At 22.1% G+C, this 15397-nt stretch overlaps 1 protein-coding gene across 2 annotated transcripts in view; it reads right to left on the reverse strand.

The window, feature by feature from the left end:
• The window catches only part of LOC122507724 (5-hydroxytryptamine receptor 2C-like), a 196096-nt gene that overhangs the window by 38549 nt on the left and 142150 nt on the right, over positions 1 to 15397 (reverse strand). For both annotated transcript variants that reach the window (XR_006302143.1, XM_043620587.1), the window contains exon 3: positions 7259 to 7483. Coding sequence is in view for 1 of the 2 variants with exons in the window: in XM_043620587.1 (XP_043476522.1) it covers positions 7259 to 7483 (225 nt within the window). In the remaining variant the exon portion in view is untranslated. The remainder of the gene's footprint in view (positions 1 to 7258; positions 7484 to 15397) is intronic.

Below are 15397 nucleotides of genomic sequence, written 5' to 3' on the forward strand. Positions count from 1 at the left end.
AGTTGAATAAGAATAACTGATTCAAAATCCTATAGTCACTAATATAAATCTTTTTGTTTCTACACATCGTTTACCGAAAAATTAAATTATTGTTAGCAAAACTAACTGATTGTCAAGAAAAATTATAGATTGGAAGTAGAAAAATACTGTTTGCTAGAAAAAATTACTGATTGTCAGTTAAAAATTACTGTTGTATAGAAAAAAATCACCGATTGTCATTGAAATTACTAATTGTCAGAAAAATTATAAATTGAAGGTCGAAAATTACTTGTTGGCACTAAAAAATTACTGTTTGGTAGTAGAAAATTACTGTTTGATAGAAAAATTACAGATTGACAATAAAAAATTACCGATTGTCAGAATAAAAAAAAATTATTGTCATAAAAAATTGCAAATTGATTGAAAAAAATACAGATTTGTAGTAAAAAATTATCCTTTAGTACTGAAAATTAGTGATTATGAGAAAAAAATTACTCTTTGATAATAAAAAATAAACGATTCTTATTGAAAAATATTATTGTCAGAAAAAATATAAATTTACAGTCAAAAATTACTCGTTAGGTCTAAAAATTACTTTTTGTCATGACAAAAAGTAATTTTTAGAACTATCAGTAGAAAACTAATGTTTGATAGATAAAATTACTGATTGGCTGTAGAAATTACAGATTGATAGTAGAAAATTATTTCTTGGTACTGAACATTACTAGTTGGCATAAAAAAATTATTATTTGATAGCAAAAAAATACCGATTGTCATTGAAAACTACTGATTGTCAGAAAAATTATAAATTGACAGTCAAAAATTACGCGTTAGCATTAAAAATTACTGTTTATCAATAGAAAATTACTGTTTGGTAGGTAAAATTACTGACTCGCAGTAAAAATTACAGATTGATAGTAAAAAATTACAGATTGAGAGTAAAAAATTATTTCTTGGTTTTGAAAATTACTGATTGGTAGTAAAAAATTACTGTTTGATAGTAAAAAATTACTGATTGTCATTAAAAATTACAGATTGAAAGTAAAAAATTATTTCTTGGCATTGAAAATTACTGATTAGCAGGAAAAAATTACTGTTTGATAGTAAAAAATTTCTGATTGTCATTAAAATTACAGATTGATAGTAAAAAATTAACAGATTGAAAGTAAAAAATTATTTCTTGGTATTAAAAATTACTGACTGGCATTAAAAAATTACTGATTATCATTAAAAATTACAGACTGATAGTAAAAAATTACAGATTAAAAGTAAAAAAATTATTTCTTGGTATTGAAAATTACTAATTGTCAGTAATAAAATTACTGTTTGATAGTAAAAAATTACCGATTGTCATTGAAATTGCTGATTGTCGGGAAATTTATAAATTGAAGGTTAAAAATTACTTGTTAGCACCAAAAATTACTGTTTGGCAGTAGAAAATTACTGATTTATAGATAAAATTACTGACTGTCAGTAAAAATTACAGATTGATAGTATAAAATTATTACTTGGTATTAAAATTACTAATTGGTATTACAGAATTACTGTTTGATAGTAAAAAATTATTCTTTGTCATTAAAAAATACTGACTGGCAGTCAAAATTACAAATTGATAGTAAAAAATTACTTTTAATTGCTAAAAATTACTGTTTGGCTGTAGAAAATTACTGTTTGATAACAAAACAAGTTGTTCATTTTATGACCATTAAGCTTCCTCAATATATAAAAATTGCGGTTTTGCAAACTTTTGAAAAATTATGTACAAAAGGGTTCGTCCAGAAGATTGGTTAAAAATAAAATTATATAAATCATTTATAAGTTGTTGTATAAATATTTGGTGGAATTTACACTTTCATTTGCCAATTGCTTCTATTTTATGATAGAATAATCATTTCAAAATATTAATATTAATATTAAATTAATTATGAAAAAAATACCAAATTTGAATTTTTTGTGAAAAAGAAAAATATTTATTAATTTTATAAATTTTGATAAAATATATACTTTGTATACATCAATCGATTCGTTTTCTTGCCAGGAATGTAATTTTGAGAATAATTAATAAAAATATTAACAAATAAAAAAATTATTTCAGAAAATACAAAAAAAAAAAAATTTTCTGAATTTTAAAAAAATTGTATAAAAAAAAATTTTGTACATATTTTTGAAAATCCTTGTGTCAGATTTCAGGTATTAATGACTGCAATAAACCTGCAAAATTTCAGGACAATCCATCAAAATTTGTCTGAGATAATTTGTACACAATTTTTGTGACATACATACACACACACACACATACACACATACACACACACATACACACATACATACACACACACATACATCTGGACATTTGCTCATAATTGAATATACATATGTTCTAGATGAAAATGAGTCCATATAACCTTGTTTTGAAAAATTGAAAATCGTCACCAATGCAAAGCTTCCTCATGAGGAAGCAAAATTACTAATTTTTGTACAAAAATGTTCGTACTTAGAAATTTGAATTTCTCTCATTATTTATCATCAATATATTTTATTAATTTATTTATTACCTATCTATTAAATAATAGTTTTAACAATATTAAAAATTTAATTTTCAATAAAAATGAAACGAACTTTAAGTAAACAAATAAATTGAGAAATGAAAGTATTCCTTAATTTTATAGACTTTAAAAAAAACCACCTGTATTTTTTATTACTCTTCAGTTTCTTTTAACCAATTTATAAGATGAAACTTTTCTCTCAGGAAAATTGAGAAAAATGGTTTAAGAAATGTTGCTTAAATATATACAATATAAGTAAATAAATAAATCCATCTTTTGTTATATGAAATTAATGTAAATTTGTGTTGTTTCAAAAAAATAATCTCTGACCCCTATATTTTTACTAATAATAATTTTTATATCAAAAAATTAATCAACAGATTTTTAAATTTGTTAAAAATACAATATAAAAGAAAATTTATAAAAAAAACAACAAATCAAATTGTAAGAAAAAGTTTAATAATAAATAAGAGTAAGAAAATTGAAATTCTTTTGGACGTTGAAAGAAAAGAAAAGAAAGTTTATAAATTGTAAAAAGAAATAAAAAAAAATATTTTTTGTTTGGTTAGGAAAATAAGATGTTGAATTAAAAGAAAAAATACACACAGAAAAAAATGCGAATGGTAAAAACAACCACATTTGTGTAGTCAGAAAAAAAGTAGTTAAAACTACCATATTCAGCAGCATTTTAACTACACTTCCTCAGTTAGTGGAACCAAAATGAAGTAGTTGGTTTTATGTAGTTAAAATAACTACTTTACGTAGTTGAAATAACTAACAGATGCTTGTAAATGGCTCAACTATAGTGTAGTAGTAAAAACTATTGTTAAAAATAGTTAATTTTACTATTGTGGTAGCAAAAATAACTATTTTGTATTAGTTGCAAACAAAATGAGACTTACTGTTTTTATACAGTAAATACAACCTCTGAAAGTTGTTACTTTTATGATTTATGTAGTTAAAACAACTATTTCTTACTAGTTGCAGAGAAAGAAAGAAATTTACTGTTTATATAGTAAAATCAATTGTTGAAAATAGTTATTTTTTACTATTTATGCAGTTGAAAAGATCATTTTTTTCTACAGAGAAAAAACGTGAGTGGTAAAAGCATCCACATATGTGCAGTTAAAAAAATATAGTTAAAACTACCATATTCAGCAGCATTTCAACTAAACTTCCATAGTTAGTGGAACTAAAATTGAATAGTAGGTTTTATGTAGTTAAAATTACTACTACACGTTATGATTGTGAATAACTCAACAATAGTGCAGTAGTAAAAATATCCATTTCTTGCTATTTGCAAAATAAATTAAAATTTACTGTTCCAAAGAGTAAAAACAACCGCTGGAATTTGTTATTTTCGTGTTTAATGTAGTTAAAAGAACCAATTCTTACTAGCTTTTAATAATTTATCTCTATGGTGGTAAGAAACATTTATTTTTATAACTACAAAAGTCATAAAAGTAACAATTTTTATGTTATTTTTACTATATGAAAATAGTAAGTTTAATTTTTTTATAACTAGTAAAAAGTGGATAATTTTACTACAGAAATTCTGAAAATAACTATTTTCAACAGTACTTTTAACTACTGCACTATCGTTGAGTCATTTAAAATCATATGCTGGCTACATTTCAACTAAGTCCTTGAGCTTAAAAAATTAGTTACTGCAACTAAACGGAGTAGTTATTATGACTGAATCTAAGAAGAATGTCCTCAAGTACAATGCCAGTCATCGTAGCGTGCGAGCGTGGTTAGGTGGTTAGGTTATCGGTTTGCGAATGTTAGGGTCGTGCGTTCAATCCCCGGCGTTTGGGGATTTTTCTCTGTTAGGTGTATAAGAATTTAATATATAGATTATATATGAACAAAAATAGGTAAGAGAAAATATAAAAAAATGGACCTCAATAATAATAAAAAACAAATAAATAATTTCATTTTACTACTTTAAATAGTTAATTTAACTATTTTTTACAGTTGTTACAACTACAATTTGTTACGGGCGCCTATAGGAACTATGAAAATTTAGTAACTGCAACTAAATGAAGCAGTTAGTATGACTAACAACAAATAGTTAAGATAACTGTTTTAGTAGTTAAATTTACTGTAAAAATGGTATTTATTACTACATTTTACAGTTAGACTAACTATTCTGTCATAGTTCATTTTACTAAATAATGTTACGGGCGCCTATAGGAACTACAGGAAATAGTAAAAAAGTAGTCAAATTTACCATATATTTTTTTGTGTGCATTTTTTTGCAAATTATAAACTGTCTTTAGTTTTCTTTCTCATTCTCTATTTCAAAAAATTATTTTTTATTTCTTATTTCCAAGTTGATTATTATTTTATTATTTATTATTATATTCTTTCAATTTCAAAAATACAATATTGTTAAAACTACAACTTCTTATTTCTTATGTCTTTTGTTTATACTTTTGTTTCTCGTTAACTTTAGATAGATTTTATCTTTTATTATTATATTATAATTATTTTTATTTTATAATTAATTCAAAATTGTAATGACAAATAGAAATCATCAGAATTTTTTTCACTTATTTTCATTAAAAGACTAAAATTTTGTTAAATATTATGTTTTGTCAAATTATTGAAATTATGCAGATTTTTGTTCTTTACTTCTAAACAAAATTAGAAAATTGTTAAACACCTGTGATTAAGAAATATAAAATTTATTTATTTTGCATTATTTTTCTTTATGAATCACAACTTTTTTAACAAAATTTTTCTTTTTTTTGAAAATAATTGAATTTTTGCAATTATTTGTAATTTCTCCAAAATTGAATTTTTGTAGTGTTTTCAACAAAAATTTAAATTAGAAAAAATTTTGCCAAGAATACAATTTTAATTGCATTTTCTCGAAAGAATTCAATTATTGAAAAAAAATTGATAACATTCTTGAAATGAATTCAATTATTTTCAAATTTTTTTTTATAAATACTTGACAAGAATTCAATGATTTTCAGTACATAGACAATTTAATTATTTCTGAAAATAAATGAATTCTTGAATAGAATTCATACAAACGAATAATTGAATTTTTGCAAAATTTAAAAAAAAGTGTATTTTTAAGGAAAACTTTATTAAAATTGTATTTAGAATACAATATTTAAAATACAATTTTATTTACAAATACAATTTAAAATACAATAATTAAAATCCAGTGAAAAATTTACTATTTATTGATATTATTGAATTCTTTCGATGAATCTTTTAAAAAATGTTTAAAAATAATTTAATTTACAGTGAAATTCAATTAGAATTGTATTTAAAATTGCAAAATAATTAAATTACAGCGAAAATTTCATTGTTTTTAAAAATAATTAAAGTCTTGAATTGAATTTTATTAAAAGTTTTTAAATAATTGAACTCCTGTGAAAAATTTAATTATATTTTAAAATAATTGAATTTTCTCGGAGAATTTTTATAAGAAAATTGTTAAACAACTGTGGTAAAGAAATATAAAATTTATTTATTTTGCATTATTTTTGTTTATGAATCACAATTTTTTTTTAACAAAATTATTATTTTGTTTTAGAAAAAGAAGAAAAATATTTCCACAATTCCTATTTTTAATCTTATTTTTGGAACAGAATTTTCCACAGGAATTAAGACATTAAAAAGTTTCAAATTCAAACCTTTTTTAAATTAAACAACTTATGTTTTTCTAATAATTAAAAATGACCGAGAGATAAAATCATTATTTTATATTTTAAGAATATTGTTACTGTAGCTCCATCAAAATTATTTTTATTATTTTAATTCAAGTATTATTTTCTAGAATTTAAAATTATTTTTCATTAAAATAATAATTGAATTCCTTAAACAAATTTTATTCCTATTTATGAGAATAATTGGATTCCTATGTGAAATTTTTATTATTTATTTTATTTTATTAGGTACATTTTTTTATTTTATTTATTTAATTTTTTTTTAAATAATTGAATTCTTTTTGGGAAATTTTATTAAAATAGTAAATATTGAAAATCATTGAAATTAGAAAAATGCATTTTATTTTTGAAAATAATTAAAATTAAGACAAGAATTTTTTTGACATTTATGAAAAAAATTGAACTTTGGAGAAGAATTTTGTTATTTATAAAGATACCTAATTGGAGTTTTTACGAAATTTTCTTTTCAAATTTTATACATAGTTGAATTTTATAATTATAAGAAGAATTTAATTTTTTTATAATAATAATTGAATTTCTGCTATTATTTGTAATTTCTCAAAAATTGCATTTTTTTAGTGTTTTCAACAAAAATTTAAATTAGAAAATTTTCAAATTCTATTATTTTTAAAATTACTAATTTTAATTAAAAAAGGTATTAAAGAAGTTAGTTATTGTTGCTAGTTCAAATTTAAAAAACGTAAATAAAATACAATAAATCTTTATCAAAAGCAACTTGACGACAATAATAATCAAGAGCCAGGACAATTTTCTAAATAAAATCTCAAGATTAATTACAGTCAATTTGTAATATGAAAATGTGTCTTGAGGCTAAATAAAATAACAACAACAATAATAATAATAATAATAATAATAACAAGCTCTTCCTGTTTTATTGCGCCTAAAGGCAAAAAGCAATTAAACACCATTCCCCCTCCTCATTTCTAATTGATAATAAACATTATATAAAATTTTGCAAGTGATTTTCTCTCATCTTGCAAGGTATTCTCGGGAAATTAGTAATTTAAAATAAATCCACTTTACCTAATACTGTAATGGAACTGGAAACTAGCATGGCCAACAGCCAGACGAGCGCGATCTTGATTCCAACCAGTCGTTTGGTTGAGATGTGCCTCGTTTTCAGTGGATTTCGAATGCCGAGATAACGTCCCAGAGAAATGAAGCACATGTGCATGATGCTTGCGGAACAAGCCAACACGTCACATGTCACGTACACGTTGCACCACACCACTCCAAATGGCCAGTACCCTGAAGCACAATCGATTATTATAATTAACGGACCAGATAAAATCAGAGAAGCGTTTCTATATACACACACACATACATATACATATATATTCAAATTGTTCTCTATTACACCCTTCAAGGAACAACGAGGGGTAGAAAAAAATTTAAAAAAAAAAAAAATTTTCCCTAGAATATCCTCTCATCCTTTTTTTTATTTCTATTTTCCCTTGGAATTTCTATGTTTAAAATTTAACTAGGTCGTGAACTCTTTACCATATATGTAATTTATTTTAATGTATTTTTAATATATATTTAAATAAAAAATATAAATGCTCCTGTCTGTCATTTATTTAAATATTTCTAATCAGTAACATAGAAATCAAAAATTTCTTTTTATTTATTTATTTAAGTTTGGAGGCATGAAAGATGTCCTTTACAAAAGATATGATAATTTTCTATTATATTTTTCTTCTTTGGTTCTTTATTTATAATTTTCAAAAAAGTAAATTAAAAAAAAATTTATTTACAATACTCAATTTTATTTTTATTTTTCAAAAACTATAATTAACTATAATAATCGTCGTATTCATTCATTCCTATAATATTATGTATACTTCTTTATTTTTTCCACTATTTTTTTCATTTAATAATATTTTTTTATTTTTATATATTTAAGTATATTTTGTGTAGAATTTTTGTAAATAATTAAATTTTTCAATATCAATTAAAAAGCGCGCGTTATGTATGCTAGTTAACTATATTAATCTCCGGATTCATTCATTCATTCTGTCCGCAGTTTGAAGTTAGTTTCTGTGTATGCCTTTGTTTTTCTTTCCTTTAAAAAATATTGTTTGACAAATCGAAATATGCAGATGTTTTTTCTAGATTTACAATAAAATAATATTACAAATTAGAAAATTTAAAAAAAATTATGATTAACAATTTGAAAATTTACCCATTTTGTTTGTTATATATGCTTTTTTCTATAACAAATTTCGTTTGACTGATCTAAATTATTATATGCAAATTATTCTCCTTTTTATTTATAAAAAATACTAGAAAATTGTAAATTGTTAAAAATTTTTGATTAAGAAGTAGGAAATATACCCATTTTATGCATAATTTTTATTTCTCAATAACAATATTGTTTACAAACTCATTCTTTTATTTTGGGAGAAAAAACATTATACATATTCCCGTTTCTTAATATTTTTGTAGAAAATTCTCAATTTTTATAAGCAAATAATTTGCATCAATTCTATTTCTTAATTTCAATTGTTTTAATATAATTCAAAGCTTTTTTTAAAAAGAAAGGAAAAAAATGTTTATAAATTATATTTGTCAATTAGGAAATTTAATTAAAAATATAACTGAAAATTTTTGAATTTTTAGAAAATAAAGGAAAAAATTTCATTGAAAAAATGTTCTGTTAAATTTATTTACAAATATCTTTAATTGTAAAATTATTCAAAAATAATATTTTCTTTTTTAAATATTTTAAATAATTAATTAATATTTTTCAAATCAATTTTTATTAAAAAGTCCAACGAGAATTCAATTATTTAAATACAAAAGTAAATTATTTATGGAATAATTGAATGTTTCTTGAAATTGAATTCACATAAAGAATGTGAATATTTTTTTATCAAAAAATTTTTAAATAATTGAATTCTTTCAACGAATTTTAATAAAATTTTTAAGAATTATTACAATTTTTAGGGAATTCGATTAAAATTGTATGAAAAATAATTGAAATTTTAGAAAAAATGTATGCAAATTCTATTTTAAATAATTGAATTCATGTGAAATTTTTATTTTCTTGGAAAATAAATTAATGTTCGTGTAGAATTTTGTCAAAATTATTTTTAAATGATTGAATTCTATTGGAAAATTTTATTATAATAGTAGAGTATTGAAAACCATTGAATTAAGAAAAAATTTTTGAAAATAATTGAAATTTTGAAATGAATTTTATTAAAATTTTTGAAAATTATTGAATTTTTGCATGAATTCGATTAAAAATTGTATTAAAAATAATTAAAATTCTGCAATGAGTTTTATTATTTATGAAAATAATTGAATTATTGAGAAGAAATTTATAAAAAATTTGTAAATATTTGAATTCCTGTGAAATTTTTATTATTTATGCAAATATTGAAATGTTTGCGTACAATTTTATTAAAATAATTGTTTTTAAATAATTGAATTTTATTGGCTAATTTTATTAAAATAATAGATATTGAAAATCATTGAAATGAGGAATTTTTTTGAAAATAATTGAAATTTTGACAAGCATTATATTAAAATTTTTTAAAATAATTAAATTATGAAGAAGAATTTTTTTATTTATAAAGATAATAATTGGTATTTTGTCAAGATTTTTTTTTAAATTTTGAACATAATTGAATTTTGTGATAAGAATTTTATTACTTTTGAAAATAATTGAATTTCTACATTTGTAACTTCACCAAAATCAAATTTTTTAAAATTAATAATTCTTGTCTAGATTATTTTAACTGAAATTCTGTTTTAAATAAATAATTAGATATTTTTAATAATTTTTTTCTCCAAATTAATTTCAAGATTTCAATTAAATTATTTTCAATAAAAATAAGAATTTTTTTTTAAATCAATTTAATTCTAATAATTTTTCTCACAAATTATTTTCAAGAGTTCAATTCAATTATTTTCAAGAATTTTGAAACTTTAATTCTTCTCTAAATCAAATTTATTTAATTTTTGATAAATTTCTTCGAGAATTTAATTACTTATTTAAAAAAAAGTTTACTTAAAATTCGTCTAAAATTAAATTGTTTTTAATTGAAAATTTATTTAAATAAAATGATTTTCAAAATAATTTAATTTTTAGGACAAAGGTAATAATATTTTTAGACATGATTATTTTTTGGATTAATAATTAATTCAGTTCAAAATTGGTAAATATCAATCTTCCTCTTAATTATTCGCAAATATTAATTAAATTATTTTTCAATTAATATTAATTAAACACAAACTGACTATTAAATTATTCACAAATGGAAATGGATTTAATTTAGAAATGTTAATTCTAAGATTTTTTAAATACAATAAAAGATCTCGCAATAAATAAATAGGAGAATGATGATTAGATTTCTTAAAAGTTGTCCAATTTAGAATTTCAGTGCAGGTGAAGCAGTTACTTGAATATCTCAAGGCAGAAAACGCAATCTTGGATACTCGTTGCATTTTCAAAGTTGTTTCTGAATTATTTATGGTTCGACCATTAAAAATATCATGTTAATTTTGAAGATGAAATTATTCTCATTAATTATGATATTACTAACAATTTTAATTTTTAATAAAATAACAAAAATTAAAAAAAAATTATTTTTATTAAAAAAAGCTTTTAAATATATTTTACTATATTATTATATTGTGACAATATTATAATAATTATATCATAAATTGTAAGACATTTACATATTGTATTATATACACTTCATATACAATTCCTTCGTTGAATTGTTTCGCTGAAAGTTCGCCTGGAGAATTATAAACTTGATACACGAAACAAATATTTGTAATATTGTAATATTTAATTATATGTGATAATTAGAAGGGAATTAAAAATATTTCAAAAGTTCTAGAATTGACTGTATATTAATTAATTTAACACATTTTGGTGAAGGTTTGCATATTTTCAAATATAATTATACATATATATAGAAGTTTGTTGCAGTTAGAATTTACTTATTTATAAACATAGAAGTGAAAATTCAATTATATTTCACTAGAAATTTCACTATTTTCGTCGACCATTCAATTGTTTTTGTATGAAAGTTCAATCAAGCACGACGATTGGAATTCGTCTGCTTCCTGTAGGATTTTAGTTACAGTTTTTTTTTTAACAAAAAATAGAAAAAAAAGTGCCAAACAAAAAACTATTTTCAATTACATTCAAACCAGTTTGGAAAAAGTTTGAAACTTTAGGAAAAAAAAATTTTTCCAAATTTCCGTTCTATGGGAAAAATTATCTTTTGTAGAAAAATTATCGCTTGAAAAAAAAACGAAACAAATGGAAAAAATATTAATAAAAATTGAAATAAAAATATTAAAACTAAATTGATTAAAAATTTTAAAATATTGAATATGAAAATGAAAAAAATTTCCAAATTTTTCCTCTGTGAAGAAAATAATATTGTCTTCTGCCAAAAATTACCTTTTCAAAAAAAAATTAAGGTTTGAAAAAAAAAAATGTTTTAAATATTAAGACAAACATTTAGAAAAATTTTTAAAAAATAATAAAACGAGATGCCTGAAATAAAAAATTAAAATATTGAATTTTAAAACGAAGAAATTTTCAAATTTTTTTCCATACATTTCAATAACAGAATTTTATTCAGTACAAAAACAGTGAAATTCTAGAGGAAGAAATATTCTTTTGAATATTAATAGAAAAAGATGAATAACCGCAATAAAACGAAAAGAATACTTTTTATTTAAGTTGAACGAAATTGGATAAAGAGTTTCAAGTTTTGCATTAATCGATTGTATCGAATAATTGTTGTTGGGGAGAGAGAGAGAGAAAAATAGAGAATAATCATTCGTGAAAACCGATGCATTTAGATTGGTGATTACACGGACTTGGCTTACAACAATTATTCACTGTGGGAGAAAAAAAAAGAATAAAAAAGAATAATCCCGTGTGGAAATCTGCCCAAGTTAGCCCAGTTAAAAACTGGGAGCCAGCTGGGCCCCACCTGGGCTTCCCATTTTCATAAAAATATTAACATTATAATAGAAAAAGTCTGAAAATTAAATATAACTATTCACAATAAATCATTCTACAATTAATTCATAATAATAATAATCATTATTATTTTAAACAATTTATTATTGTCAATAATTATAAACTTTTATTGTACTACACTAACAGACATTTAGTTTTATTGAAATTTTAAAGTTGTTCCAGCTGAATTTATTTATTTAATAATTAACTCATCAAGGTATAACGGTTTTTAATACATTTTAATAATTGTTTAAACAAATAATTGTTGTTATTTAATAACTTTTGATACACATAACTTAGAAACTTGCAATTTTTTTTCCTAATTTTGCAATTAACTAATAGGAACGACATAAAATAAAGAAAATTTATGGTTTTAACAATTCAGAAATTGTTTAAACAAATGATTGTTGTTATTTATTAACTTTTGATACACATAACTTAGAAACTTGCAATTTTTTTCCTAATTTTGCAATTAAGTAATACGAACAACATAAAATAAAGATAATTTATGGTTTTAACAATTAAGAAATTGTTTAAACAAATTATTGTTGTTATTTATTAACTTTTGATACACATAACTTAGAAACTTGCAGTTTTTTCCTAATTTTGCAATTAACTAATGTAAATAGTAAATCATTCGGATGTTTTATGATTTTAATTTTAACAATTTATCAAATGTTTAAACAAATAATTGTTGTTATTTACTAACTCTTGACACATAGCATCTAGAAGAATGAAGTTTTTTCTTATTTTGCAATTAGTTAATCAGAGTAGTAGTAATTGTAAAATTAGAAAGAAACTGCAAGTTTCTGGATTGTTTGTATTAAAAGTTAATAAACAATAACAATTATTTGTTTAAACAATTTCTGAACTGTTTAAATCATAAAATACTGTTATTTCATACTTTTCAGATTAGTTAAATATAAAATTAAAAAGAAACTGCATTTTTTTAGGTGCTTTGTGTCAAAAATTAGTAAATAACAACAATCATTTGTTTAAACAATTTTTGAATTGTTAAAACCTTAAATTATTTTTATTTCATGTGGTTCGAATTAGTTAATTGCAAAATTAGAAAAAAACTGCATCTTTCTGGAAGCTAGTGTCAGGAGTTACTAATTAACAACAATTATTTATTTAAACAATAACGACTGCAATATAACATTAGTAAAATTTATTATATATAATAACAAAAATCGTTTACAGTGAAAATTATTAAATAGTTTAGTTTTTCTTTAACATTTAATAATAAAACTTTGATGTAATTATGGTCATCTTCGTACATGAATTGACAATTGACAAACATGTTAACATTTTACGGAAGCATTTTAGAGTTTGTCTATTGACCCACTCACGGTGGGTTCCGGTCAGGCGAAATAATATTATAAGTGGGCGTGAGCTGGGCCCTACCTGGGCTTCCCAGTTTTTGAGGACCCACATCAATAATTATATAAGTAAAAATTTCTAAGTCCAAACCTAAAAATTTTTTTTTCAACAAAAAATTAATGTTTATAATGACTTAGATTAAGAAAAAACGTGTTTTTAACAAAAATGTATTCACAATATTTTTTTTATGTAATGTCCACATAATTAATTAGTAAAAATTTCTAAGTCCAAACTAAAAAAAATTTTTTTTTTTAGACCAACAAATTAATGTTTATAATGATTGTAAACAATAAAAAACACATTTTTAATAAAAATGTATTGATATATTTTTTTCATAATAATATAAATATTATTTTAAGAATATTTATCGTTCTTATTACATTAATAATATTGTTATAATTATTATTAAATTATTTATTTGTTACGGTGTATTCGTGTCAGTAAGTGCTTTATTGAATCATTACAGCAGATCAACAAGTCACTGACAATAAAACGTCGGTGTTCAGTAGTTAGTCTCCGTAGTATAGTGGTTAGGGCGTTAGTCTAGTAGTCCGTAGGTCGTAGGTTCAATCCCCGCGTGCGTTAAATTTTATTTGTTTCTTAGGTTTGCGTTTATTCCGATTTTTCTGCATTGTATTCGTATAAGTATGCAATTTAGTGATTATATATACCGTTTAATAATTTAATTAACAAATTTCTAATTTTTTTATAAATTTTTAATTTATGAATGAAAGGATATATATTAATTCCCATATATATGCTAACATTATTTATGAATTTGCTTTTGGTCACAATTTCATTAAAAAAAGTAAAAATCGTTAAATAATAACGTTATTTATTTATAATTCGACTTATTTGTTATTAATAAACAATTTATTCATTAATTTGAATGAAAACTAAATCTATGGGCCCCAGCTGGATTTTTCCTAGGTGGGCTGTGGCTGGATTCACCGTTACAAGCCAAGGAATCGCCCACCTGGGCCATCCCTGCTGGGACCCACCTAGAACCTGGGAAGCCCACCTGGGACCCACCGTGGGCCCACCTCACTTTTCCACACGGGAAGTTGCCTTCTACCCATTGTCTTTAACGTTCATAGTCAATTAAATTTAATTAGTTTTGATAAAGTGAATGCCAGGCCAAGTGTTTAATTAAATTGTTCATATAAAACAAGCTTTCAGATTTTTTTCCACCTCAATTCTATCTTAAGATATTTATCTTGGTGGTTTGTTTTTTTTTGGAAATGAAAATTCTTTTTTTTTAATTTTTTAATTCTTTACCTGTAGAAATTTTTTATTGTAAATTTACTAATTAGGAAGAATTCACAAATTACGTGAGACAATTTTTTTTAATTTTAAACCCACTTTCCCATCGTAAGAAATTTTAACCCCCCTCCCCTCTTGTAATTTAAAAAATTCTTGTCAAAATTTAAATTATCTTAAAAAATAATAAAATTCTTTTCCAAAATTTAATTGTTTTGAAAATTTTTAATTTAAATTCTAAGAAAAATTTCAAGTATTTTAACAAATTTTCCTCAATCTAATGATTTTCAATATTTATTTTAATAAAATTTTTCAAAAGAATTTAATTATTTAGAAAAATTTTTGATAAAATTCTGTGCAAACATTTAATTATTTTCATAAATAATAGAAATTTAATTATTTTCAAAAAATTTAATAAGATTCTATTGGCAAAATTTCAATTATTATCGAAAATTTTCCTCATTTCAATTATTTTTAATATCCACTGTTTTAACAAAATTTTCCAAAAGAACTCAATTACTTAC

This window comes from Leptopilina heterotoma, unplaced genomic scaffold, assembly GCF_015476425.1.
Source record: "Leptopilina heterotoma isolate Lh14 unplaced genomic scaffold, ASM1547642v1 Lhet_51, whole genome shotgun sequence".
Classification (NCBI taxonomy): Eukaryota; Metazoa; Arthropoda; class Insecta; order Hymenoptera; family Figitidae; genus Leptopilina; species Leptopilina heterotoma.